The 27015-nt window shown below is 39.9% G+C and overlaps 2 protein-coding genes across 9 annotated transcripts; one reads left to right on the top strand and one right to left on the bottom strand.

Moving 5' to 3' along the window:
* Window positions 1-5538: 5538 nt before the first annotated feature.
* On the top strand, window positions 5539-22856 carry LOC310709433 (interleukin-20-like). 6 transcript variants are annotated; one of them, XM_083509107.1, is made up of 6 exons: window positions 5539-6065; window positions 8257-8439; window positions 10240-10302; window positions 13082-13234; window positions 14420-14494; window positions 22406-22856. In XM_083509107.1, the coding sequence occupies exons 2-6, from the start codon at window positions 8299-8301 to the stop codon at window positions 22475-22477; spliced, it is 504 nt and encodes a 167-aa protein (XP_083365233.1). In that variant the 5' UTR covers window positions 5539-6065; window positions 8257-8298; the 3' UTR covers window positions 22478-22856. The 6 variants fall into 6 exon arrangements, with proteins under 6 accessions (XP_083365233.1, XP_083365231.1, XP_083365229.1 ...); XM_083509105.1 differs by lacking the exon at window positions 22406-22856 and adding an exon at window positions 19586-20464 and having other exon boundaries at window positions 14423-14494; XM_083509103.1 differs by lacking the exon at window positions 22406-22856 and adding an exon at window positions 19586-20464.
* On the bottom strand, window positions 17975-26540 carry IL20 (interleukin 20). Of its 3 annotated transcripts, XM_083509109.1 has the most exons (6): window positions 26432-26540; window positions 24935-25132; window positions 24737-24802; window positions 23388-23540; window positions 20458-20532; window positions 17975-19315 (listed from the first exon to the last, which is right to left on the bottom strand). In XM_083509109.1, the coding sequence occupies exons 2-6, from the start codon at window positions 25088-25090 to the stop codon at window positions 19238-19240; spliced, it is 528 nt and encodes a 175-aa protein (XP_083365235.1). In that variant the 5' UTR covers window positions 25091-25132; window positions 26432-26540; the 3' UTR covers window positions 17975-19237. The 3 variants fall into 3 exon arrangements, 2 of the variants coding, with proteins under 2 accessions (XP_083365235.1, XP_083365236.1); XR_014527504.1 differs by lacking the exon at window positions 24935-25132; XM_083509110.1 differs by lacking the exons at window positions 20458-20532; window positions 26432-26540 and having other exon boundaries at window positions 24935-25686.
* Between the last annotated feature and the right edge of the window lie 475 nt (window positions 26541-27015).

Below are 27015 nucleotides of genomic sequence, written 5' to 3'. Positions count from 1 at the left end.
GCTGGAGAAAAGAAAAGATACAAAGATTGAAAGGAAACAGTTCTCATCCTTAGTTCAATTTCCCTTTATCTTCTCTCCAACCCCCATGCTATTTCATTTTAAGAGAAAGCAAACTCCTTATTACACTCCATATAGACCCAGTGGCACCAAAACTTTGTTCCTGTGGCATAGCCCCCCCCCCTTCCCCACTTTTCTAAGTATGTCCGGCTGCATGTTAGAACAGACCCTGGCACCCGGGTCAAATAGAGGAATGCCAAGCAAATTGTAGCAAGTGTGCAGACAGCAGGCTGTGAAGTAGATTGCTTGCTTGATCACTGCCACTTCAGATGGTTTTGGGGGAGGCTGCTGCATGCAGCACACATTCCAAAACAGTGGCTTGTCATGTTGATTAAGAAATTTTCCCATTGCCATTGCTATTGCAATCCGCAAACCTAGACAAAAAACCAAAACAAACCACTGTGTGGTGTCATTGTTTTTCTTTTTGTTTAAAAGAAATCCCCACTGCATGGAAATAGCTTGTCACATAGAAAATACTGTCAAGGGTGTGTCTCGTCAACTGCCTAAGCTCCACACAGGTATTTGTAACACAACCGCATTCTCAACAGAGTTGTGTATGGTTCACCAACAGGGCTCTTAAACACAAGGCCACAGCGGTGTTTCTCCTAAGACCACGGATGGGGGATCTGTGGCTCTCCAGGTGATGTTAGACTGCACCCCAAATCCTCCCTGATTGTTGGCCATGATGGCTGGGACTGAAGGGAGTTGTGGAGCACTGTTACTTTCCCTTTATCAGCAACCTGATAAAGCAACAAGTGCCAGGATTAGACTAACTAATTGAAACAAATCACAATCAAGAAATTAAGCAGGGAAAAATACTTCATATCGCTCTTTCTCGATGCTAAAAAAAAACCTGTTCCTGTTTAATTTCTTCCTGTTGATCTGCTGTTTGAGGCTCAGGAGCAGGGCCAGGAAAAAAAAGGCAGCAATCCCGGGGCCATTGCATGAAATGTGAACACAAATACATGCTAGTCAGTAGCACTATTTACATAGTCAAGGAATGCCTGTGGAAAGAGGGCATGTGTGCTAGCTTGCCTCCCCCCAAGTCAACATCCGTATCCCTGCCAGTTCTACCTTCATTGAGCAACAAGGTATGATGAGGAATTACTGACACATTTGGCTTAGAATCTTCCTCATGAGCAGGATTCCTGATTCATTGGGTTCTTGATCATGAGGAAGATTCTAAGGGCACCCAGGAGATCATGCAAAGAATTCCCCTATAGTAGTGGCTGGTAAAGGGATGCGGGTGGCGCTATGGTTTAAACCACTGAGCCTCTTGGGCTTGCCGATCAGAAGGACAGCGGTTTGAATCCCCGCAACGGGGTGAGCTCCCATTGCTCGGTCCCTGCTCCTGCCAACCTAGCAGTTTGAAAGCACACTTAAAAAGTGCAAGTAGATAAATACCTGGCGGGAAGGTAAACGGCGTTTCCGTGCGCTTCTATGGTTTCGCCAGAAGCAGCTTAGTCATGCTGGCCACATGACCCGGAAAAACTGTCTGTGGACAAATGCTAGCTCCCTTGGCCTGTAAAGCGAGATGAGCACCACAACCTCTGAGTCATCTGCGGCTGGGCTTAACTGACAGGGATCCTTTACCTTTACCTTTTTTTTTAAAAAAAAAAATCATTTTTCATTTTTGTTCATTATATACATCTCAAATTCTTAATATTTGCTATATATTCCTCCCTCCCCTCCAAGACTTCCCCCAACTTGCGTTTCTGGTTTGTTTCTATTTTCACCCGCTTTGCTATCTCTCAACAGAAAAAGTTATTAAAAACATAACATCAAACCTTAAAAACATAAAAATAAAATTAAATACACCATCTTATTTCACTATCTTCCAAACATTTTCTGATGCTAATAATGTGAATGTTTATTTAAATTACCTTTACCGTTTAGTAGTAAGGTGGGGCAACGTTGCATACCTGGCTGCATGCCTGATGGAGGTTGAGGCAGGTAACTGAGAGACTGAAAGGCAAGGTGGTTGATGCAGTGCAGGCGAAGCTGTGGAAACAGCAGATTGGCTATGTGCTGTGCCATTCACGACCTACAGACTTTTGGCCTCAGTGCATGAAGACTGGGCACTACAGAGTGATGTGTGCAGCCCCATACCCTGAGCTACTCTTTAGGAAGCTGCCTTATGCAAGTAAGACCACTGGTCCATCCAGCCCAGTACTGTCAGCTCCACTGACTGGCAGTGCATCTCCACAGTTTTAAAAGAACATAAGAAGTGGCTGCTGGATCAGGCCAATGCCCCATATCGCCCAGCTTCTTGTTCTCAAAGTGGCCAAATGGATGCCTGTGAGAAACCAGCAAGCGGAATTTGATGCCCCCAGAAGGGACCCAACCCATTGACTCTACTTGGGCATTCAAAGAACGTACAACTAAGCTACAGTCTTTGAATGCCCAAACAGAGTCAGTGGGTCCCTTCTGGGGGCACCAAATTTAATTCTGCACTGACAAAGACAGATACAGCTATTGTAAGAAGGTACAGCTACGGTAAGACCAATGGCCATTAGCTGCTCTGGACAACTGGTATGAAACTGCAAAGAGCAGGCTAGCAATAGACCTGAGCACATCTTTTCTACATTCCTGCCTATGATACTGGAATTTCCAGTAAGGACTTAACAGGTCCTTAGGAGACCAGTTCAGCAGCAGCAGTACAAACTTCAGTTTTATATGTCATTTCTAGCAAAAACTCTTGCACCAAATAAATAAAAGAGTTTGCTTCCCTCTAGTGTTACAAAATGGAGTTGGTAGTAGTAACAGGCAAAACTTTCTCGCTCCCCTCTCTCTTTCACACACCTGTAAGTTTTGTCCCAGGCTATATTCAGAGGGGCCTTCCCTGTGATAATGTGTGTGTTTGTTGTTTGCTCTACTATTATAGCATAAAGGCCCCCAAGACAGCCAACAAACTCAATTAAAACAATATTAAAAACCAATGATACATCAACAATATCAATAATACAAAAGAAGAAGAAGAAAGCAGTTGCTACAATCTTCAACAGCATTCAAATATCAACCAATGAGGTCAGACTTGGCCAGGTCTCTAAAAAACAACAATGATGGCGCCTGAAGAATATGTCTAAGATTGAATGTTAAGAATATGTGTTGAATGATCAGTGTGCGGGTTTTGCCAGTAAAGCAGGGCTGCATTATTAACCATGGGAGAAAGAGATTCTGGAAGTGGTTGCCATAGGAAGATTTTCCCTCTATCATGAGTACAGTAATAAAAATATAGGGAACCACAAAAACCATATTTAGATAAAATAAAAAAACTGATGTAGATTCTGCATAAAAGATCCATGACCAGAAGCCAGCATGAATCAGGTATCTTGTTCATGATCTTTTCTTCTGCAGCCTGTGGAGCCTAAAGATGGTGGGGTACCTATGAAACCAGAGAAACACTGCTGAAATAAAAAAAAAAATATATAATCAGGAAGATTTGAATGAAAGCATGGATTTTTTTGATTTTTTTTTGCAGGGAAAGGGATTCCACGTGGAAGAGTTTAATTTGGCTGGATTCTTACCTCCCCCAACTCCTGTGACCTCTTTGTCAGGTGGGTGGGTCAACAGGTCACAATGTCCAAGGAGCTCCCTCAGCTACATCTTGACTTGCCCCACACCTGGCATCACATATGATGTCAGGCAGACGACAGGTGGGCATGCTTTGGGGAAAGCAACCTTATGGGCCTATTTAGGACTCCCACTGAGCCTGATTGGGCCAGAGGTTATATGCCACTGTTTTACAGTTTGGGGTTGATTTTTTAAAGGGAATTACTTAATATTCTCTATTGTTTTGTGGATAATTGGATAAAAATAGCACATGAGAATGGTCCTGCTAGCTAAGAAACTTTCCAATTACAAACAAATAGGTCTAGGGTCTTTTCCCTCTTCTTTTTATCTAGGCATGTTTAAAATTGATTTTGTTTTTTAGAAGGTGGTGTGTGTGTGTGTGTGTGTGTGTGTGTGTGTATACTTCCTGTTGATTGATTTTTATTTTTTGCTGGACTTTAACCTTCTACTTCTGTTCACCTGTAGGTTATAATAATAAGTGATTATAATGTCTGTTGTCATCATTTTCTTCTTCTTCTTCTTCTTCTTCTTCTTGAAAAACTGTTGGGGAATTTTGGGGAGATGGACAAATATAACAATTCGGCGGGAAATGTACTGTATTTTGCTTCCTTTGGTGTTTCCCCAACATGCAGCAGCTGGAAACTCAGGGAAATTTGTGTTGCATTTTTACAAATTTTAATGCCAAACTTTGCTGAAGACCTAATTTTTCAGCAATGTATTGAGAACAAACCACACCCTGGCACTGTTAAAATGTAGCTTCCTTGTTACAGTTGCTTTATAACTGCCCCACTAATCTAAGCAGTGTAAATTTCTGCACTATGCAGATTATTTATTAATTGGCCACCCTGGGCTTCAACATGAGGCAAAAGACTTTTCAAGAAGGTCTTTAATGTTAGAATTCTAATTGAAGATTATTGGAACACCATACAGCAGAGACATTATAGAAGAAAGGGCAACAGGCCGATTTATATCCTCAAACTCTCCTTCCTGTGGTTCCTTCATAAAATGTAAACATTCTCACTGTGTTTTAGTTCTTCAGGTGGCAAACATATTAGTTTGCCATGCAGTGGTCTGATTCTATTGAAGGGAAGGGAGCAGTTTGGTGTCCCGCTGAGTACCAGATAGTCTGACGTTCTCACTCATAGTGCTTCAAAAGCCCATTTAAAAAAAAAAATATTAAAGATTTCTTAGTTTACAAAAATATGTGCATTGTCTCTTTTTTCAAGTTGCATTTTCTGCAGCATTTGCAAACAGCCTTCTTTGACACACAGTTTCCATCTTCCTTGCAGGCAGAGCAGCACCTGAAGTGATGAAAGAAGGAAATTCTCAGGTGGATCAATCAATATTTTAAGAGAAGGGCATTTTCAGAAGGTAGGCTGCCTAAGGAACAAAACGGGTGGCAGAATCCAAAATAATGCCTCTTGTAGGAACCCCCTTTTCTCATGCACATCTCTTCCTGGAGGTACCCTCTCCTCCTCCACTTTAGCTCCACAATGCTAAATAGACCATGATGGGAAGTGCCAGCAGAACACAGCCTACTATGTTTGATACCATGTACATGAAATGCTGTTTTGCACTAGACCAAGCAAAGTAATCTAGAAGAACTGCAAATCCCTAGTGCTGCCTGGCCCCATACTCTATACTAGATGACCCTCGCGGTCCCTTCCAACTTTACAATTCTATGATCTCACACATAATTTAAAAGACAATAACCACACACACACACACACACACACACACACACACTGTTTTAAGGCCATAGATTGGTTAACAGCTGAAGGCCTGGTTTAAGACGAATGTTCTTGCCTAACATTTAAAGATATATAATGAAGGCACCATGGGGAGAGCGTTCCACAAATGGGCTCTCTGGGCTGCCCATGCAGTGGGCACACAAAGAAGTGCCTCAGATGACGATTGCAGGGTCTAAATCTAGGTCTGTTCATATGGGGAGAGGCGGTTCTTGAGGTATTGGGGTCCTGAGCTGCAGAAGGTTTTATAGATCAAAACCAGCACTTCAAAGTGACCTTGGAAACTAATTGGCAGCCAATGCAGTTGGGCCATGACTGGTGTTATATTGGGTGGGTAGAATTCTGTTTTGACAGTGTTGGTTACAACCCTCTGCTCCTGAGACAAAAGCAATGGCAGATATAGGGTTTTGGAATTCATTGCCAATGTATGCCTGCTAGCTGATAGATAAGGCAAAAGGGACAGCTACGTGAAGCTCAACCTTTCATCTTGGATCGAATCAGTACAAGGAAACTCCAAAATTCCCACTCCCAAATAAAGGAAAACTATGTGGAAATGGAGTACTGAGAAAAGGACACATGGAAAAAACCTCAAAGACTGATTTCCGCTCTTTACCTCTATAAAACCATCAGACATTTTCAGATTCATCATCAAATTAAGAGGCAAGCATCTACACATCAAAGCCTAAGGTAAGACACTATCCAAGATGTATATCTATGCATTTGGCTTACTTTTCGGTAATTACAACATGCCTCCCTGCTTATATGCATATGCAGTTATACCATTCAGGCATTTGTATCTAGTTGATCTTGTTTGAAAGTTATTTTGCACCAGCAGCAATATGCTTCAGCTGAGTGATGAGTATGCATGAAAAGATCCAGGTAGCTGCTGTAAAGTTACATTGTTTTTTGACAGGCAAAAATAAAGGACTGACCTTCCAGAATTAGGATTGTAACTAACTACATGAGAGACCAATTTCTGGGTCAGGAATGCTATGACATTAAACTACAGTGGAATTGGTTTCTGTATCTATTTTCACAATTTATAAACCAGTTAAATGGTATCTGAATGTGCACATCAAACTGTAAAAATAGTGATCTCTATGCCTAGGACTTGCTGATCAGAAGGTTGGCGGTTTGAATCCCCGCAACGGGGTGAGCTCCCGTTGCTCGGTTCCAGCTCCTGCCAACCTAGCAGTTTGAAAGCACGTCAAAGTGCAAGTAGATAAATAGGTACCACTCCAGTGGGAAGGTAAATGGTGTTTCTGTGCACTGCTCTGGTTCGCCTGAAGCAGCTTAGTCATGCTGGCCACATGACCCGGAAGCTGTACGCCGGCTTCCTCAGCCAATAAAACAAGATGAGCGCCGCAACCCCAGAGTCGGCCACGACTGGACCTAATGGTCAGGGGTCCCTTTACCTTTATGCTATGATATCTAAAATTTTAGTTTTCACTAAATAGGATTATGCTATACCTGGGTATTAATAGATCTAACTACACAAATTCATCCGCAAATCTTTAAAAATGATCTAATGTTAGTAAAAACAACAACAACCCAATTTTCTGTTCCTTTTAATTCTGTACCATAAGGTCAATAATTACTTCTTTTGGAGTAAAATGAACTTATATGTTTATTAATTTAGTCAATAAAATTTTCAGTTATTTAAATCCAATATAACATAAGATGCTTCAGATACATGGATGGCTGCATGGCAGTTTCTGCAATACAAGGATGAGGAGTCAGTGGCCCTTCATATGTTGTTGGACTCCAACTCCCATCATCCCCAGCCAGCATGATCAATAGTAAGGGATGATAGGTTTTGGAGTCCAGCAACATCTGGAAGGGTTGAGGGTCTCCAATCCCTGTTCAAGTCCCTAGAAGTTGGTGACATGGTCCTGGATGCAGGTTCCTCCTTCAAAGGGAGGGTGAGGAGGGAGCTGCAGGTGGCAAGATTCTGGTTTTATCAAGTGGACTAATCAGAATTGTAGTGAGTAATTATCAATTAATATAAAGGTGCTACAGTTTTTCACCTCTAATCCTCCACTAATATTTCCTAACACTGAGTTCTGAAGCTGTGTTCAATACACACTCACCTGAAAATAAGCCCCACTGAGAGCAGACACTCTAAGGCACTATGTCACTGAGCTGCTGGCTCCAGGGACCTTCCTACTATGAACTCAGTTTTTTATCTTGTAAAGTTAAAGTCAAGTTTGCAACCTATTCCTGTATATATGTGTGGTAAGGCCAGTGATTCATAAAATCACAGAACCATAGAATTGGAAGGGGTGCCAAGAATCATCTAGCCCAATCCCCTGCAATGCAGAAATCTCAACAAGGCATCCACAACAGCAAATATTTGTAAATATAAACTAACTAACTAACCAACCAACCAACCAACCAACCCTAACAGGCTTCACCTTGCACTTACTCACTCACTTACTCACTTACTTACTTACTTACTTACTTACTTACTTATTTAATAAAATGTATATACTGCTTGATTGTAGAAAAAAATCTCAAAGCAGTTATCAGCAGCAGTTGCATATTCATTGGTTTTCAACCTACCCAGCCAATTTTTTTTCTGCTATTGGATATCTTATTTCTGCTCCAGCGTTCTGTCCAGAAAGCACTACTATCGCACTGTAAAATATAAAGGGAGAAGTTGCAGATAGCGCATGGTGAAAATAATAAAACAATACAAGAAGTTCCATGTCTGGATCAGATTAACATCTGACCCACTTGTGACCAGTCATGTTAAAAAAAATTGAATATTATTATTATTATTATTATTATTATTATTATTATTATTAGCACTTCACAGATAATGCATGAAGCATAATGCAGAGGCAAAATAATTCAAAAACATTTCCCCTCTTAACAGGAACGCACTTTAGCCACCCAGAGGTTCTTCATTCTCCAGACTATGCAAGTCTTTTTCAGCCTCTTTCTCTGTCTCCTGCTGCCGCCTGTTTTGGGGGACAGGTTTTTCCAGTTTGGACCTTGCAGCATTTCAATGAATATTCATGAAATCCGGGATGGCTTTGGTACAATTAAAAAGGTCATTGTAAGTATTGTTCTTTTCTCCTTCTATCATAAGAGCTAATCTCTTGGAAACTCAATGCAGAGGACATATGGAAGCCAACACGATAATGGTTTGCCTGCATTACTCCTTGAGTTGAGCATTTACAATTCACAAAGGTCCAAAAGTCTTGATAGCTGTGGGAGCGGGGATGACTTTTAAGAGCAAGAAACTGGAGGAAAGATTGACAGCTCTAAGTGTATTCAGTAGGTTTGTGTCAAATATTCTCTTTGTCAGCATTTATGTCAAATGTAGCACTCATGGCACAGCTGAATGGGTTGTGGCAAAATAAATCCTCACTTTGCCAAATACTAGAATCATTTCATTGCTTCCTTGGCATCATTTTATTCACTTGGCACATGCTTACAGTTCCTGGCAATATTTTCTTTCTTCCTCATTTCCTTCACAGCTTTCATTGACCCACCTTACTGTTAAATCCAATTGATTTTGCTTCCAAATGTCCACAATGGCATTGCATTAGATATCATCATCAAATTCACACAGGCCACCACAACCAATAGGATTAAATGACAATGTATGCAAATGAGAGTGAGGACTGTGAAGGAAAAGAAGAAATTGTGAACATTAAGTATAGCATTAATAGGGCTGTCATATGTCCCGGACATTACCAGGATTTCAAAGGTGGAATTGATGTCTGGGAGGGGGTTTTTGAAAGGCTGTGCTCAACTTTCAGGATGTCCTGGTTTTTACTTTTTGAAATATGGCAACCCTAGCATTAAGAGAACATGGGTGTGTTTGCAAAAAATGCCAAAGCATGAGGAAAATAAGGGGTGCTTTTCAACCCTCGTGAAAAAGAAAACAAAGCATGGCTGTTTTGGTATAGCCACAATTAATTCAGCATAGAGAGAACTTCTAAGTTGTGTGTAGGCTAATAATATCCATATATTTAAAAGACAATCACCAGTAAGATAACAAGTGATTGTTCTATTTTGCCACTGAAGACAGGACAAGAAGCAACACCAGCAAACACAATTACTGCAAATGTTTAATTGCTAAACTGATCCATGGGTTGATTTGGAAAACTGAATTATGGATGTAGGTTGAATGGGTTTAAACTAAATTAGATTGCTCAAATAAAAAAATTAGCTGGCTGTCCTAAATTTACCTAGAAGAAACTAATGGGACCTTCATATGAGTAAATGTGCTTAAAGTTATGATGTAAGAAACATTTCCCCCTGCAGAATTTCTTCAAATTTCTTGAAGAAAGTGGAGTCTCTCAACATTTAAAAAGTAAATGTAAGAAGTTTCAGTAGAATTACTCTCACTATTGTGCAGTGTGGGGAAAGAGAAGGGTGTTGAATTTAAAGAATTGATCTGAAGTTTTTCATCTTTAAGCATACCAGTTTGAAATTTACGGCAAACCCAGATGACCATTACCTCATATATTCTTCGCTGGGTGCTTGTTTGCTAGATCAAAAATGTTTCGTTTCAATCAATTCAGAAACTCAACTTTAGCAATCACATTTTATCAGTTCCCATAAATCTTTCCATTCTGAAAGCTGTTTCATTAACATTTGGAGCAATACCATCCAATGCAGTCTTAGCACCAAGAAACGTACTTAGACCCAGTGACAATATAAATATGGCTGAACTGAAAGTACAGTTGTTTTATCCTCCAGATATTGTTTGATTTGTTACCTTTTTTCAAGCTGAAGCCTACAGTTATGTTAAACTATATTTATGTGCTGTTGGGCTGTAGTTGTTTAATGATCAGTGTGGCAAAAAGCACATAATCAGACTGGATCGTCTCTCTTCCCTATTTAGCAAGCCAGAGATCCTATCAGAACAGCAAGCATTTTGCACCCACATTCTCTGCATAACTTTCAAGTAAGTGCTACTAGTTAGAATATCTCTTTGCAATTTCTGTAGCAAAATGATATCACTATTAATATATTTGAATCAACTTGTGGAAAGCAAGCAGATTTTGATTTAAAAGAACATTAACAATCACACGGTTCATCCTACTTTAAACAGTTCATTCTACTTTTGTCTGAAACTCCCTTGCCATCTCTGTTGCCCTTGGCTGGTTGATTTTAGATATCTGTTGTAAGTCTGCATGAGCATTTTATTTAAAATGGAAAAGCAGGATATAGGGGATTTTAGAGAGAGGGCTGAGGAGACTACAAATGCTGTACGTTTCTTGAATGGTATGGCTTTAGATGGGTTGAAATGCCATGCTGAATGTTAAGTTGCTATTCTGTGCAGAGTGTTGCTGTATATGTCTTCTAAACAACTAAGGCAGTTCTATGCATCTACATTGAGAAGTAAGCCCTATTGGCTTTACTTCCGGATAAATGTATTTGGAATGCTTGTAGTCCCAGGTCCATTTAACGGTGTAAGACCTACTGCTGATGTGTAAACCATGTTTAAGGCTATTTTAGGATTGGTCAGCTTTTGGAGGGGGGTAAAAAACCTTGTAAATGCTGTAGGTGGGTTTTGTTTTGCTGATATGCCAGCATTCCCAACCAAGAAATGCATCAATTGGAAACTGATGTGTTGCTGGAGGCATTGGTTTTGGAAAGTGGCCTTAGATGTAGATCTGAGCTGCTTCCCACAGCAGCATGATTTATTTTTTTTACTCTTTAATTAATTAGTTCAACCTGCATTAATCTGGCAGTTCCAGTAGTACAGGACTCTCCACTGGCTGATGGGAAACACTGCATTAATGTAACAACAAATGCTTTAAAATAATGTTTGCATCCACTCAATGAAAACAATGGGCTTGACTAAGTTAAGTCTATTGGATTTAGTTACAGATAGGTAGCCGTGTTGGTCTGCCATAGTCAAAATAAAAAAATTCCTTCCAGTAGCACCTTAAAGACCAACTAAGTTAGTTCTTGGTATGAGCTTTCGTGTGCATGCACACTTCTTCAGATACACTGAAACAGAAGTTGCCAGATCCTTCTATATAGTGAGAAGGTGGGGAGGGGTATTACTCAGAAGGGTGGTGGGAATGGGAGATTGCCAACATCTTCATGGCAGATTTAGAACAACGTTTCCTAAACTCCTACCCACTCAAACCTCTCTTGTACCTGCGATACATTGACGATATTTTTATCATCTGGACACATGGTCAACAGACCCTGGACACATTTCACCAGAAATTTAATGATTTTCACCCCACAATCAACCTAACAATGAATCAATCCATGCAAGAAATACATTATAAAAATACAGGATGGGCGCATAGACACCACCTTATACCGTAAACCAACTGACCGACAAACATATCTACATGCCTCTAGCTACCATCCCAAACATACCAAACAGTCCATTGTATATAGCCAGGCACTACGTTACAGCCGCATCTGTTCCAATTCTACAGGCAGAGACTCTCACCTAAGAGATCTACAGCAAACCTTTTCAGAACTAAAATACCCAGCAGATGAAGTTAGACAACAGATCAACAGAGCCAGACTGATACCCAGAGAGAACTTGCTGCAAGACAGACCCAAAAAAGAAAATAACAGAACACCTCTAGTAATCACATACAGCTCCCAAGTTAAAACAGTACAACGCATCATCAGAGATCTACAACCTCTCCTGGACAATGACAGTTCTCTTTCTCAAGCTCTGGGAGGAAGACCTTTCATTGCCTACAGACAGCCACCCAATCTTAAACAACTCCTAACCCACAATAATACTACAACCAGACTTAACACGGACACTGGCACCAGAGCCTGCAATAAACCCAGATGCCAACTTTGCTGCCACATACACCCGGACAACACCATTACTGGCCCCAACAACATCACACATACCATCTCGGGACTATTTAATTGCTCATCGTCTAACATTGTGTATGCCATCAAATGCCAACAGTGTCCTTCAGCTCTCTATATTGGACAAACAGGCCAAACCTTACGCCAAGGAATAAACGGACATAAATCTGACATTAAGAATCACAAAACAGAGAAACCAGTAGGAGAACACTTCAATCTCCCAGGACATTCTATACAAGATCTCAAAGTAGCTGTTTTACTACAAAGGAATTTCAGACTGGAAAGAGAAGCTGCTGAATTGCAACTCATTGCCAAACTCAAAACCATGGAGAGACCTGGTCTGAAAAGAGACATTGGATTCTTATCTCATTATACATGAGTAAGCCATTTTTCACCTTCTCACCCCTTGCCTTTTCCTGTAAGACCTATTGCAGTCGTTAAGAGTCGTCAACAGGCTCATCTCAGCTATCTGCCAATCTCCCATTCCCACCACCCTTCTGAGTAATACCCCTCCCCACCTTCTCACTATATAGAAGGATCTGGCAACTTCTACTTCAGTGTATCTGAAGAAGTGTGCATGCAAACGAAAGCTCATACCAAGAACTAACTTAGTTGGTCTTTAAGGTGCTACTGGAAGGAATTTTTTTATTTTGTCTATTGGATTTAGTGGGTCTACTCTGCAGATGACTAAGCTAAATACAACCCATTGTGATATGATACAAGTTCGCCTGCTGGGGGGCTGGGATGGTGGGAGCAGGATATAAGCTTTTATCAGTTTTCCTTCCTGGTGTGTGGGAAGCCTTTTCTCAATGCAAATTTGCCTAAAGGTTCTGAAAAAAGCTTTGTCTTACGGTGCTTAATAAATCCAAACTCTCTCCCTGGAGACTTTAGACAGCTGTTGCCTTGCTCGTAGCATCTTAAGATTTTACCTGGACAAAGTCTTCAGGCACTGTGAGACAGGAAGTCTTTACATCAATCGGAAAATCAGTGGCATAGCCAACTCCTTCCTCAGCATAGAGAAGAAATTCAGAGTGTGTGTAAGTCACATATTAGTTTTGTGGAAGTTATCATATTTTCATTGCCCTGAATGTTTATTAGGAAGGGATGTAAATTAATCTGATTAATCTTCAGATTTGTTCATTACGGTACTGTTGCCTTCTTTAAGTTATAGAATATGAACCACGTGAAAGGATCAGTTTTCTTTGGAGGAGATACTGTCAGAGTACTGAGTGGTGTTTTAAAGATATTATGCAATAGATAATGCCTAATGTAGAGAATTAGCAGGAATGTGCAGAGAAGTACACAAGCAGGCAGTTCTGGCCCCAAAGTCGAACAACTACCACAGAGCATTACTGAAATAAAGATAACAATTGAGGCCTGCCACAGAATATTTTAGCGTAACTGCCATACTCACAAGAGCGGTTCATTCAGGGTTGCAGCTGGCCATTACACACAAGCAGGGCAAACTCCTTACCCTCTACCTCAGTTTTCTGTTTTTTCTTTTCCATTAAAAGGTAAATCTATCTAACTTACATTTACAATATATGAACTGAAACACAGCCATCCTTTGAATTTTGCACTGAAGAAGTGTGCATGCACACGAAAGCTCATACCAATAACAAACTTCGTTTGTCTCTAAGGTGCTACTGGAAGGAATTATTTAATTTTGTTTAGACTTCTCCAAAGTTTGCATTGTAGTTCTCTTGTCAAGTAACATGTATAAAAATGCACACACAGTGGTAAAGTTTCCATTAAAATGCTAATGCTAATAATATTAATAATAATAATAAAAAAATTAAAAAAAAATATTTATATCCCACCCTCCCTGGCCAGGACTGGGCTCAATATGGTGAAAATATGGTACAAAATGCATTATTTTAGAAGGAAATGTTCTGCAAAATTGTGTATATTAAGCAAAATTACATACAAACATATATATATATCAGGAGAAATTTGCACTATCTAATGAATTTTCACGAGGACTTCTTTTTAAAAACAAACAAACAAGCTGATATAGAGATCTGAATTTAAGAATAGAATGGTTTTTTCCATAGCCCCACTTTGGTTCTGTTTCCATCAGCCACCCAAGTCCAATATTAGTGGTAGTGATGGAGTCACTGTATATAGTACAGTCTGATAAAACGCAGCTGACAAAACTGGTATGTCCCAAACCTCTACTGAATTTTATTATGCCAATGGGTATTTTTACTATAATTTCCCAGCAGGATGAAAATATGTGCAACTGTGGGGAAGCGGCAATAAACAAATATCATCAGATCATCAGAAACTATGAGCAGGTAAACTGATTGGACTGCAACCTGAACTTTAAAGTGCCATAGAAATGGTTATTGATTATGATATTAATCTTAACAACAAAAATAAAGGCAGCAGGTGACTAAAGGGGAATGTTTACATCCCACCCCAAAATGCTAATGTACCACCCCCAAATGCTTTTGTTATTGACCAAGTTTTCATGTTAATTAACTTCCAGATGGATGTTACACTTGCTGCTATGAAAGCCCTTGGAGAACTGGATATCCTGCTAAATTGGCTGGAGGCATATTAGAATCAGAATCAGTATTCTGTGTTGCATAGTCCATTCCAGAGAATTAAGGAGATAAAAGTGGGCACTTCACTAGTGGGCACTAGATGGGAGGCTTTGAAAAACACCTGGGTGCCCATTAGACTGCCACGTGGTTGAGCAGGCACACGTCAATAGACCCAATTCCCCCCAATGCTTTAAGTTGCAAAGCCCTCTTGTGCCTTAAAGAACTGCATAGGGTGCTGGGCTTGAAGGATGCACACACACAGTCCCCTGTACTTGAACAGGAAGGGTTTGACTTTAGCAGCAGGACTGCTATGGGTCTTCCAAAGTTCAGTTCTACGGAGTTAGCTTTGGGGACAGCACCTCTGCTCCAGTCAGGTAGCACTTTCCTACATTCTCTTTGCTCATCTGCGAGTCAATTGCACCACCTCTCGAATCATGCAAGACTTTCTACAATTAAATGAGCAGCAAAACCAAATCAAACCGCATCTTGTTGTAAAGCAAATGTGCTCTTGTCTTGGACAGCTCCCATTTCTTTCCACAAGACCTAGGCAGGAGTTGTACTGAGTAGATTGCCAGTGCACCCATCCATTGTTAAATGAGGAGGAGTCAGGCAAAACATATTGTTAAAAACAAAGCATTTCAAGCTACATTATGGATAGTTTTTCTCTTCCAGTGAGCTTACATCGAAAACAGCAGCAAGAACCCAACCCTGAATAGGTGATTGCTGTCTACATATTTCCCCCCGCATGTTTATCTCTATCACAATTATTTAAAAACATTCTCATGGATATCAACAAGTATTATGCTGGAAGCACATTCATTTCTGTTAAACTTTAACTATTCCTAAAGCAGGTTTCAAAATATCTATGATCTGATGACCAAAGTTATGCATATGAAGACAAGGTTCCAGAACAGAACACTCCCAACACAAAAGCAACCAGCTCATGTAGGGACCCCTGGCACCCGTTGTAGTGCTTATATATGTGGAAGGGGCTTTGATTCAGAGAGCTGAAAAGGCAGTAATATCTCTTCCTTGAGATTTCATGAAATTCTTCCCCACACCCTTCCTTCTACTGGAGAAGAATGCTATCCAGGTAGCACATTTCTGCCGGTTTGCAAAGGACAGTGGGGGAAAAAATCAAGGCAATTGTTTGGATTTCAGGACTGTTGCAAGAGTTCAGTTTGTTCAAAACATGTCTGCTCTTGAACACCTTTCACTCATTTCAAGAAGTGTGTATATATGTTCTTGGAAGGCTGCATGTGTTCATGGTTAGACATGTCCAGGCCACAACTCCCTATCATTTTGTTTTTATTAATTTGTGCATTATTGTCCCTTGCTATCCTGGAACTACTATTTTTCACATGTTTGCTGTATATATACATATCTTTCACTGAGTGTTAGGATGTGGGATTCTAAAACCCCCAAACAAATATAGCCACGAACCCCAATTACTTTGATATAATATGCAGGAAAGGAAAGGAAAGGAAAATATTTGTAGGATGGTGGCATAGCTCAATTTATGGTAAGTCAGAAACAGAAGATTGGAGAAGTATTTATAGTGAATGGGTGGATATGTGCAAAATCAGCTTAATTTTGTAAATGAGAACAACTCTGGCAAAGAAAGGAAAAGAGGGACAATTATGGTAGATATGGGGAATTGAAAGATACTTTTGTCCTATATGAAATACCTTGGGAAGGCTGCTACCAGTTCAATAACGCACCAACTTTTATATGAAGAAATTTGGAAATGCTAATTGGGGCATGTCACATAATTAATTGCATATAACACAAACTATCCATTGTATCTCCACATGCAACACACTAAAAGAAATCATGTCCATAGAAAATGGAGCAAATAGGTAAACTGATTGTAGGAACCAAATATAAGCTATTACTGGTAAATCTTGAAATATTAATATTTAGATTAGACTAGTTCATCGTGGAACAGGCTTTGATCCAGCAGATGCTCCCAGCAGAAGAAGAGATGGTAATGTTCCCTCTTCCTGCCCACCACCATTTCCCACACTGTTTTGAAGAGTGCCCTAGTCCTCCAGAGCAGCTTTTCAGATGGCACAGGGGCTGCACTAGGAAGCAGGAAGCAGTGAAAATTGCCTGTACTGTATAACTCTTCCTTCCTGTAGGAGTGTCTTATAAGCAGAGATCTGCTCCTGGGAATTCTGGATCCCAAGCTTATAAATTTAAGGCTGCTATCACTAAGCAGTGCATACTTCGAAGAAAATATGCTAGGGTTTGAATGTGAGGGATGTAGCCCTATCACCAAGAGCCTAGAATAAGTTCCACTGAAGTAAGGCAGACTTGCTTTTGAGTAAACATGCATAGGGTTGTGCTGTAAATATATTAAAGACTGTGAGTTTTCATATACTACAAAGCTGAGACAAGGAAGTCTCTTAATAAGATCAACTTCAGTTGGGACAAAAACAAAACATCTGATGGACCAATTCCACCTGTTAATTATACAGTACTTATACAGCACAATTTTCTGCATATAATTTATGTAACTATAAATTATATATTGTTTCACTACTGCCATTCATGAAAGCAAGGTGGTGTACAAGGTCCACTTTGAAGTGCAGCTGAGCTCAGTAGGGCTTTCTCCCTAGTAAATGTGTTTAGGATTACAGCCATAATTACACAATGCATTTGATTTTAATGCAATTAAATGCTATACATTACTGTACTTGTCTTGAAATAATACCTGCTGTATTACTCTTTGTATTGCTAAATGGATGATTGTGTGTGAGAAACACATTTTTTTGTGTAATCTACTCCAACAATATATTTCCAAAATGTTTCACATTCAGAAAACATTTAGTATTGACCTGAGCTTCCCTGAATTCTCTTGTTGTGGCAGGAGATACAGCAATAAATTTGCATCTAGCACTAATACTTTGGTGAGATTTACTTTTTTTTTTTTGTTTTGCAACTTAATACCATACATTTTACACAAATTTCTCTGTTGCATCTTACGGGGGTCCAAGTGATATTTGTATAATGGAGTATACAAAAAGGGGAATCCTTTGCACTCCAACACAGTTCTCCAAAGGTTTCCTTCATCAGGTTATGCCAGTTGGGGGCTCTGAGACAACACAGCTTTCTTAGAACTGGGAAAGACAACTTCTCAGGATAACATAGAATCATAGAATCATAGAGTTGGAAGAGACCACAAGGGCCATCGAGTCCAACCCCCTGCCAAGCAGGAAACAAAGACAGCTTTTGTCAGTGACTGAAAGGAACAGGTTTTACAACCAACCCTACACTTCAAAGAATATGATCATACTAAACACCACATAACTACACACAAAATGTATTCAATCACTTCAGAACTCCTCACAACATGTTACAACTCTGTCCTACGGGTGAGGTTAAATATGTGTATAAGAAATAAAGTGAGGGAATGAAGCTTTCGCCCTAGCAGTCCCATGCTTCGCAGCCTTACAGAATCAGAAACAAAATGTATAAAGATGAAACCAGCCTCTCCCCCAGTCTTCCGCATCAAAACCTATCGCAAAACAACACAATGCTTTTTTTTTACTTAGAAGTAAACCCTAATGTCTTAAATGGGGCTTACTCCCGGGTAAGTGGGTATCAGCAAGAGTTTCAAGTCCTTTAAAAGATTGGACACCATAATATCCCCCACAAGAAGCCCACCAAAAACTCCTTACAATGCAAGCTGCTTTTATGCTGAGGTGAAGCTACCTTCCTGATCCTTTTGGCTGGAAAGGCAGGAGGATATAAACATGCTCAATAAATAAATATTTATTAATAAATAATGTCAACACCAACACTACAACATTTCATGAAATACTACAAACTGCAAGTGCAATAGCCATGAACATTGGCTGATAATTATTTAGTACTGTGCTGAATCATTTATGGGGTTAGAGGTGGAATGTTCTGCTTGTAGAAATGCCAATTTTCATCCATTACTTCTCCCCCGTGCTGTCCCAAACATAAACCCTGGAGAGTTGAGGGACTCTCTGGGACATTTTTTAAATTTGTGATTTACTAACTAAATCACTGCACTAGATCAAATGACCTTTGTACATACCTGGGTCTGACACATAAATCATGTTAAGAAGAATAAATGTTCGCTTGTACCCAATGTAGCACCAAGTAACTGTCCCAACAGTGCGAGGATTTATGACTCCACAATAGGACTCCCCCCTCTTTCCCTTGCAAGTGCCCCAAGGCCTCAGAGCAGACCAAATTTGCTCTGAAGGGTTGAGGGGAAACCCAGAACAGATTTAGGGATGCATGAAAGGAGGAGACGAGGGAAGTTGAATTGCACATGAGATGGTTACATAGTACTACAAGTTATTGCCAGGTGTCAAATATAGATATCCAATATCAGATATTGGAGCACTTGGCAGATATTCAACATCAGTGCTAGTGGATGAAGCTTTTGGGGGTTCACAAAATTAAATTCATTTCATCTCCTCTGTGTGGCCCATTCTTGTGTCCAGCCTTTTCCTAGTCTGTCTCATCAATCCAATCCAGTAGGATGTCGAGCTCCCCAAGGGCTTTAACTGCTGCGGAGTGTGAGTCCATCTGAAAAGGAACAGGAAAAGATAAACTTTCCAAACAACCAGTGTGAATACTGGATAACAAATGACATATCTCTGGTGTCTCCTGCATTACTTCTGTAGCTGCTTGTACAGCAAGGTGTAACAGAAAATTATGTAAGTATGGGTACCTTAACAGGGTAAACAGCAGCTTCTGCAGGATTGGGGACAATTTATATCAGTGCAAGGGGGAAATTTTACATTCTCAATCCAAAGTGTCCTCCTTCCTTGCTGACTTGCTTTTATTTTCTTTAAGACACAGAAGATCCAGTTATGGCTCTCTTCATCTGGTTCTGCCATGGTTCAGCTTAGCATGAGTCAACAGTGTGATGCACCAGCAAAAAAAAGCTAATGCTATTCTAGACTGCATCAACAGAAGTACAGTGTCCAGACAGATCCAGGGAAGTCAAAATACTTCTCTATTCTATCTTGGCCAGGCCACACCTGGAATACTGTGTCCAGCTCTGGGTGCCAGTTTAAGAAGAATATTGACAAGCTGGAACGTGTGCAGAAGAGGGCGACCAAGATGATCAAGGGTTTGGAAACCAAGGAATGGTTGAGGGAGTTGGGTATGTTTAGCCTGGAAAAGAAGAGACTGAGATATGATAGCCAAATTCAAATATCTAAAGTGCTCTCACATGGAAGATGGAGAAAGCTTCTTCTCTCCTGCTCTGGGGGGTATGACCTGAACCAATGGATTCAAGTTACAAGAAAGGAGATTCCAACTAAGTGTCGGGAAGAACTTTTGGACAGTAACTGCTGTTTGACAGTGGACTCTTGTGGTGGACTCTTCTTCCTTGGAGGTTTCTAAGCAGAGGTTGGATGGCCATCTGTGATGGGTGCTTTAGTTGAGATTCCTGCATTTGCAGGGAGCTAGATGACGCTTGAGACTCCTTCCAACTCTACAATTCTATGGTTCTATGAAAGATCCTAGGTTGCCAGCTAGGCTTGGGAAATGCTGTGCTTGTTTTTCTGAGCAAGCCATGAAGACAGTTTCTGGAGTGACACGAAAGGGTTCCAGTCAGGCTGGTCTCATGCCAAAAGTCAGTTCAACACCAGACACCTGCAACCCGCTTAAGAGAGCACCTGCATTCCATTAGCTAAATTGCAAAGTGAAAACACATTTACCCTCTGAAACTGATTCAGGATTTGTTCATATCTTTGATTGGCTTCCTTCCCACAGGAGCATGTTGTGACAGTATCCTGAAGGAAAATAATTATTAAATAAATTATGTTTAGACATATTTCTTCATGTATATTGTGTTCAAACATATATCTTCAAGAGGAACAAGATTCACAGTACTGCTGAACTGAATGCAAAAACAAATGCTGAATTACTAAATTATCGTGTTTGGTATGGGAGCACATCTATTCTCTACTTGTGAAAAATATGTTGTGAGATCCATGTAATAAAATATGGAAAAGAGGGTCTGCAGAAGCAGTTTCTTCCTAGTCTGCTGTAACCACTCATGCATATAAGTGCTGTACAAAGCTAATTGGTCATCAAATGCCACATCAGGCAAAGGAGGAAGAAAATGTAGCAATGAGAACATCAAAGAGCTATATTATTTGACACTACTACAAAGGCTAATGAAGAAATTGAAGCTTTTGGCACTTTACTGAAGACCAATTTTAAATTACAAATCTGAATTTAGGTTTACTGAATGCATGTTATTAAGACACAAAACCCATTTTAATATATATCCTGGAATCATTCTTGCAGATGGAGTTGATATCCATGTACCTATGGGCAACATAACTGCAGTTGACAAGGGACTGGCATCTGACACGTTATCTGAAGTTTTTCAGAGTTAAAGCCATTTTATCAACTGTGCTACATCTGTATATGTAATTATTTTGTTTTTGCTTGTTACATCCACTGCTTATGACAATTCTATGAGGGTGGCAAGTTTTCTGCATGGAGCTTGCACTTATTTCAACATTTCTCTAACACTTTGAAAGCAGGGTTTCCTTCTAAACATACTTTCCCCCCTGCCCCAGAACCAAGCTCAGTCCATTTGTTCAAACTTGCAGAGATGCTCATGTGCAGCCATTTGTGGCCTCATGTCAAGACCTGTATATTAGGGTGAAGGAATATTAGAGGGCTTTATAATGTAGGAACACTCCCCATTCCTCCCCCCCCCCCCCAATGCATGTATATGGTTGACATACGTCCAGAATTTCCTGAACATATCCGGAATACTGTAGGCAGCAGCAGTGTCTGGGCGGAAATCATTAAAATGTCCAGGAAAATTTGGACGTATGGCAAACTAGTGGTTTTGTTTGTTTGTTTGTTTTGTTTTTGTTTGTTTTTTGCTTATTTTCCATAAAAATAGCTCGAAAACTTCATTTATTTTTTTTCAATTTTCCAGAAAAAGCACAACAACTTTTCCATCCAGATTTCCCCTGTTTGAAATATGGCAACCCTTTGCATGTATTTTATTCCTCAGCAGCAATTTTGCCCATTCATCTCTTTTATTAGCTTACTCTGGAATAAGTTCCACTGAGTTCAGTATTCAGTGAATACTGCTCAAGGATGGTCTGTCATTTACTTTCGTCTCTCAAGGGCCCTCCCTACAGTTTGAAAACCAAAGCCTTAACCCACGTGATAACCCACGTGATTGCTCTGGGCGGAGAGAGAGAAATTCTGGCTATCTAGTAACCCACTAGGTCTGATGTACTTGTGGAAAGCTCTCTGATCACTGCTGTTCTTACAGATCTGCTGAGTTTTTCTTCCCTTCCTTTTTAAAACCATGCATCATTGCTGATTTCAGGCCCACAAAAAGCATCTGAGATGCACTGGAAACCTCAAGGAAGCTTTGTAGCAGTGGTACTGCCATAATGAAAACATCCGCCAATTTGGAGAGTTATATATTTAACAATGAGCTGGAATGGAGAGAGAGGGAGAGGGGGAGAGAGAGAGGGAGAGAGAGAGAGAGATTTCACGAACATTTTCCTCACTTCAAAAACACATGCTGCCTTGTTGACAATTTATGCACCCCTTTGTGGAAAAAAATATGGAACTGTTCATAAGGGGAAACTATGTGGATTTGTGCCCATTGATTAATTTTCACAGTTGTGCATGATTGGAGCAGAATGTGGACTGGGTCACACATCCAGTTTTGAGCCTGAACGCCAGTTCGACTGAAATGAAAGCATCATGATTTGCCTCTGGATTCACATCTGGTAATGAATGCTATCCATTCGTCCAGCATTATTTTCAATGGGATGCAAATTCAAACGTGCATCTGACTGTTCATATCATTCCATCTGAAGGATGTGGAACTTAAACTAGGTGGTAAGAACATGTTCCCTTTTTCCTTCCCATCCCCAAGTAGATTTAGCATAGTCAAAAACGCGTCCTGCCTTTCACGATGCTCATTTGTCTTTCTCCCTTCAATGATATATCCATATCTTATGGGATACATGTCATTGTGACTACATGATCCTGAATTGGCTAGGAATGAATAAAAATTGGGGATCGCCCCCCCCCCTTTGCAAACAATTGTTTTACAAACAAGTGTAAAAAATATCTGGTAGTCTGGAATGTGGAGTTTCCCCCTCCTGTAAATTTCACATATCAAACCTTATTAAAATTCGGCACAGTCCTGCTACCTACTTCTTTATGAACTTTTGAAAAACTGCACTGCTTTGCAAATTTTTAGAAAAAGCTTCCTAGCTAAATCCTACATTCCTTTACAGTAAGCCCCATTGAACTCAATAGGATTTTATATCTGAGTAGGCATGCATAGGACTGTCTACTCAGATTGTTAGTTCCCATAAAACAAAAACAAAAAACCCAGAGGAAATTTACAAGATATGTATTTAAAAGCAGGCACCAATGTTCTGGGCACTTTTCTTGTCTTGGCTGACCCCAGAGGGGGAGAACTGAAACCCATTATGACCAATTAGAAAGCCCATAGACTTATTCCAAGGTTGTATGAGTTGTAATCTGGTTAGCTGTTTCCAGTGCATGCATGATTTTACTGGTATTATGTACTAAAGCTACTATAAGTATGCCCATTACTGCTATAGGATTGTTCATTGCTGCAACTTACACAGAGTGTCAGTTCCTTCTTAATACTGAGGAAGTTGTTGGCAATCCTGCTGACTCTCCTTTGATGAAAGTTGTTTCCTTCTGTGCATTGATTGAAGACATTAACCAGGTAGAATTTCAACAAGTAATGAAAAAAGCAACACCTGTCTTCAGACTAAAGCAAATCAGGATAACTTATTAGAATAGGCAACATTTCATTGAATAATGCATTACAGTTCAAATCAGAGGTTTATTGACAATTCACAATCATTTTGATTTTATCAGTTATCATATATGAAACATCTTAAATAGTTATCTCCTTAAATTTCATATCACCTTTCAAATACTGCATATAACAAATACTGCAAGTAACAAATACTATTAATACTAAACTCCACTGAATGTCAGTCATGACCTGTCAAAAATCTAATCCTGAAATCTAATTAAATATTAAATGCAATTATAAAATAAAATACCAATATAAAATAAAGCAAATATTGGAATGCATATATTCAGAGAATATGTAACTAATAATCAGTGTGAAAATTCACAGGACAGAATCTTAGAAATCAAACCCTTTTTGGAGTCTAATCAAGCAGCAATCTTTGAGTCCCTGATTACATATACAGTGGTACCTCAGGTTACATAAGCTTCAGATTACAGATGCTTCAGGTTACAGACTCCGCTAACCCAGAAATAGTACCTCGGGTTAAGAACTTTGCTTCAGGATGAGAACAGAAATCGTGCTCCAGTGGCGTGGTGGCAGCAGGAGGCCCCATTAGCTAAAGTGGTGCTTCAGGTTAAGAACAGTTTCAGGTTAAGAACGGACCTCCAGAACGAATTAGGTACTTAACCTGAGGTACCACGGTATGACTTTGTTAGCTTTGATTACAGAACTATTGCCAACTTTGGCACTATTGTGTAAATGGGACAACGATATATTAGAATCCATATGTGTGAACATATGAGATACATATACGTCATCACCAACAAAAGACATAGATATTAGGGCACACAAAGGAGACACATTCTGAATAAAGAAAGATTTTCAGTCCAATTGTATCCATCTACCGAGTTCAACAGGAGTTATTTTCACCTCTATTTTTTAAGATTAATATTTTGTTGGAATATGAGCACTTCTCCAAATAAGAGAACAGAATGTGCAAGGGACAGAAAGCTTATACCAACAAGTTTTCAAGGACAAAGATTTACAAGAAAATCTGAAAAGTCTGCCAAATCTCTCTCTCTCTCTCTCTCTCTCTCTCTCTCTCTCTCTCTCTCACACACACACACACACACACACACACACACACAGAGACATCTTTTTCCTCCCACCCCCAATTTAATCACTGAATGGCTTAGGAGAGATACCTTTGTATTTTGAAGAGAATGTGATCCATGTAAGAGGCGGGTGCTTGTGTGCTGATCTTGAGACTGCTGAAGAAGAAGAAACCCAAAAGGTTCAGTAATCAAATTGATCCATCAAGATTTGTCTCTGTGACTAAGCTTCCCGCACGAAATTCACTGCAGTTCCAAACACGTATGAAGCCTCCTTCCACCAATACTCACAGTCATTTCCTTGATGTCTCCAAATCCCTTCCGCATTTCATACATATCCACAGATACCATGCAGTGCCCAAAGTGGAGTTGTTTGAGGCTGCTGTTAGGGATCAAACACAGCAGAAAGGCTGTGTGCAGAAGCAATAGAATGTAGCCACCCTCCATTTCAGCACTGGGTAGAAAACATTCACTATTCAGCCAGGAGAGCTATTAATGGGAAATAAAAGACCTGTGAGGCAGCCCTACTTGTACAGGTACATGCTGGTCTTTTAACAGGTCTGCAAGATGCTTGTTGGACACTGGGGCTCATCTACATAATTCTGTTCAGTAGTATGTATACACCAACCTTTTCTATATGATGAGCTGGAATGTATGGTAAATAGTTTGCAACGCCTGTATATTTCCCCATCTTTTGTTCCAGTACATCCTTCTCTCTCACTTGAAAGCCATTCAGCCCCAAGCCCTGCTCAGCCACATAGCTTACTGCTGGATGACGAGTCACCATCTCTCAGTCTAGCCTACCTCTCGGGGTTGTTGTGAGGATAAGAAGTGGGTTATGCTTAAGTGAATCAGAGGAGTCTGGAATGATTCAGCAATAGAGAAGCTATATGGCTTCCTTTTTTACATAGATTCCTCATTCTGTAAACAGTTAATGAAGTTTATTTTATGTTTAAGGACCTCCTGGATTATTACAGCACAACCTCCTCTGAGCTGCTTGCACTAAGGGTTTCAGGTCTCAAAAGCAGAAAGAAATACAAACAGGAAACGTGAAAAGCAGTATCAAGTTTTTTTCTGAGGTAAAGAAAAGGAAAGATAACATAAAAAGGGTCCCACTGAAATGAATCAGTTGGTAGTTCTCAAGAAACATATTAATGTTTAGCATCTTCATGCACATCAATGTCCATTTTCCAGTCAAATTTGGATGAAGCCCTCAACACCCCCCCCCCAACACCACACTTTTCATGGTGATTGTGTTTGCCACAGGTACCCTGGTAGTGTACCAGTGTTTCCTATGGCAAGTTTGTCCAGCGTGAAAGACAAGTGAACATACTTATACAAGTTAAGATACATGTCAGGGAGCTACAGCCTAAATAGGGGTCCCTAATGTACATAATAGTGGTCATTGCATGGAACTTCTCTTCACCTTTTTAGTATCTGATATTTTTTGAAAGTATACAAAAGAAAAGACAGAAATGGACATAGAAGATCAGAAATGAATTTCTTTTCTTCTTTTTTTGGTGGGGGAAGAATGCTCTTAAATTTTGAAGAATTAAAATCACTTTATAAAATGACCCTTTACCGTGAATAACCTAATTAACATACAACAAGATGCATATATTTCAGATAGCTATCTCTCATCTATCTATCTGTCTATCTATCATCTATCTAAATGCTGTATTGGATACTGTCTTTCTATCTGATATATCTATTATCTTATAGAGTGGATAAATTCACACTTACAAGTACTGTGAAAGTGCATGAAAACATATCATAGAAATATCTTACCGTGTTTTGAGATGCCTTCCCTGTTTATTGGTAATCATTGTGTACCTGTCCTTGAGATTGTCTTCCACTTATATACTATAAGTGAAGATAATGAAATGCTTAGTAATCCCCTTTGGATTTCTCGCCTGATTATGTACAAGCTTACTCAGCCAAAACAGATTTCCTAGAACACATTTCTCACTGAGATGACTGGCATATAGTAAAGATGCCACCCCCACACAGATGTAGAAAATACATCAAGTACTCTTGATACATGCCTTCCAGCAGAATATTTGTTTACACTGCCAACTTTATTTCCAGATTAGCTCGACACAGGACTACTAGCCTTATATATCCATGACAAATGTGTGCCAAAATGGCAATTTCAGTGGGCCCATCTGCAAATGCTACATATTTTATGGAGTAACCGCTCATCTTTATCTCATGTTTTTTTGTGGGGGAAGAGATATGAGGTTAGAGAATGCACATAATATGAAGTCAGCCCTGTGGGAAAACAATCTGTTTTCAGTTCTGTGAAAATGGTCCAGGCGTTCAGAACATCTAACTCAGGAATGGGGAACCTGAGGTCCTCCAAATGTTGAGCT

The sequence above is a fragment of the Podarcis liolepis genome, assembly GCF_965112155.1.
Source record: "Podarcis liolepis genome assembly, chromosome: 6".
Classification (NCBI taxonomy): Eukaryota; Metazoa; Chordata; class Lepidosauria; order Squamata; family Lacertidae; genus Podarcis; species Podarcis liolepis.
The sequence above is the reverse complement of the archived record's forward strand: the minus strand, read 5'-3'. Positions and strand labels throughout refer to the sequence as shown.

Coding starts and splice junctions, on each gene's coding strand:
- IL20 (XM_083509109.1), bottom strand. CDS start 25,090: ATGGAGGGTGGCTACATTCTATTGCTTCTGCACACAGCCTTTCTGCTG. Junction 24,803..24,934: donor GAGACATCAAGGAAATGACT/GTGAGTATTGGT, acceptor CTTCTTCTTCAG/CAGTCTCAAGATCAGCACAC. Junction 19,316..20,457: donor TCCTGAATCAGTTTCAGAGG/GTAAATGTGTTT, acceptor GTTCCTTTTCAG/ATGGACTCACACTCCGCAGC.
- LOC310709433 (XM_083509103.1), top strand. CDS start 8,299: ATGCAAGTCTTTTTCAGCCTCTTTCTCTGTCTCCTGCTGCCGCCTGTT. Junction 10,303..13,081: donor ATTCTCTGCATAACTTTCAA/GTAAGTGCTACT, acceptor CTCTCCCTGGAG/ACTTTAGACAGCTGTTGCCT. Junction 13,235..14,419: donor AGAAGAAATTCAGAGTGTGT/GTAAGTCACATA, acceptor ATAATTTCCCAG/CAGGATGAAAATATGTGCAA.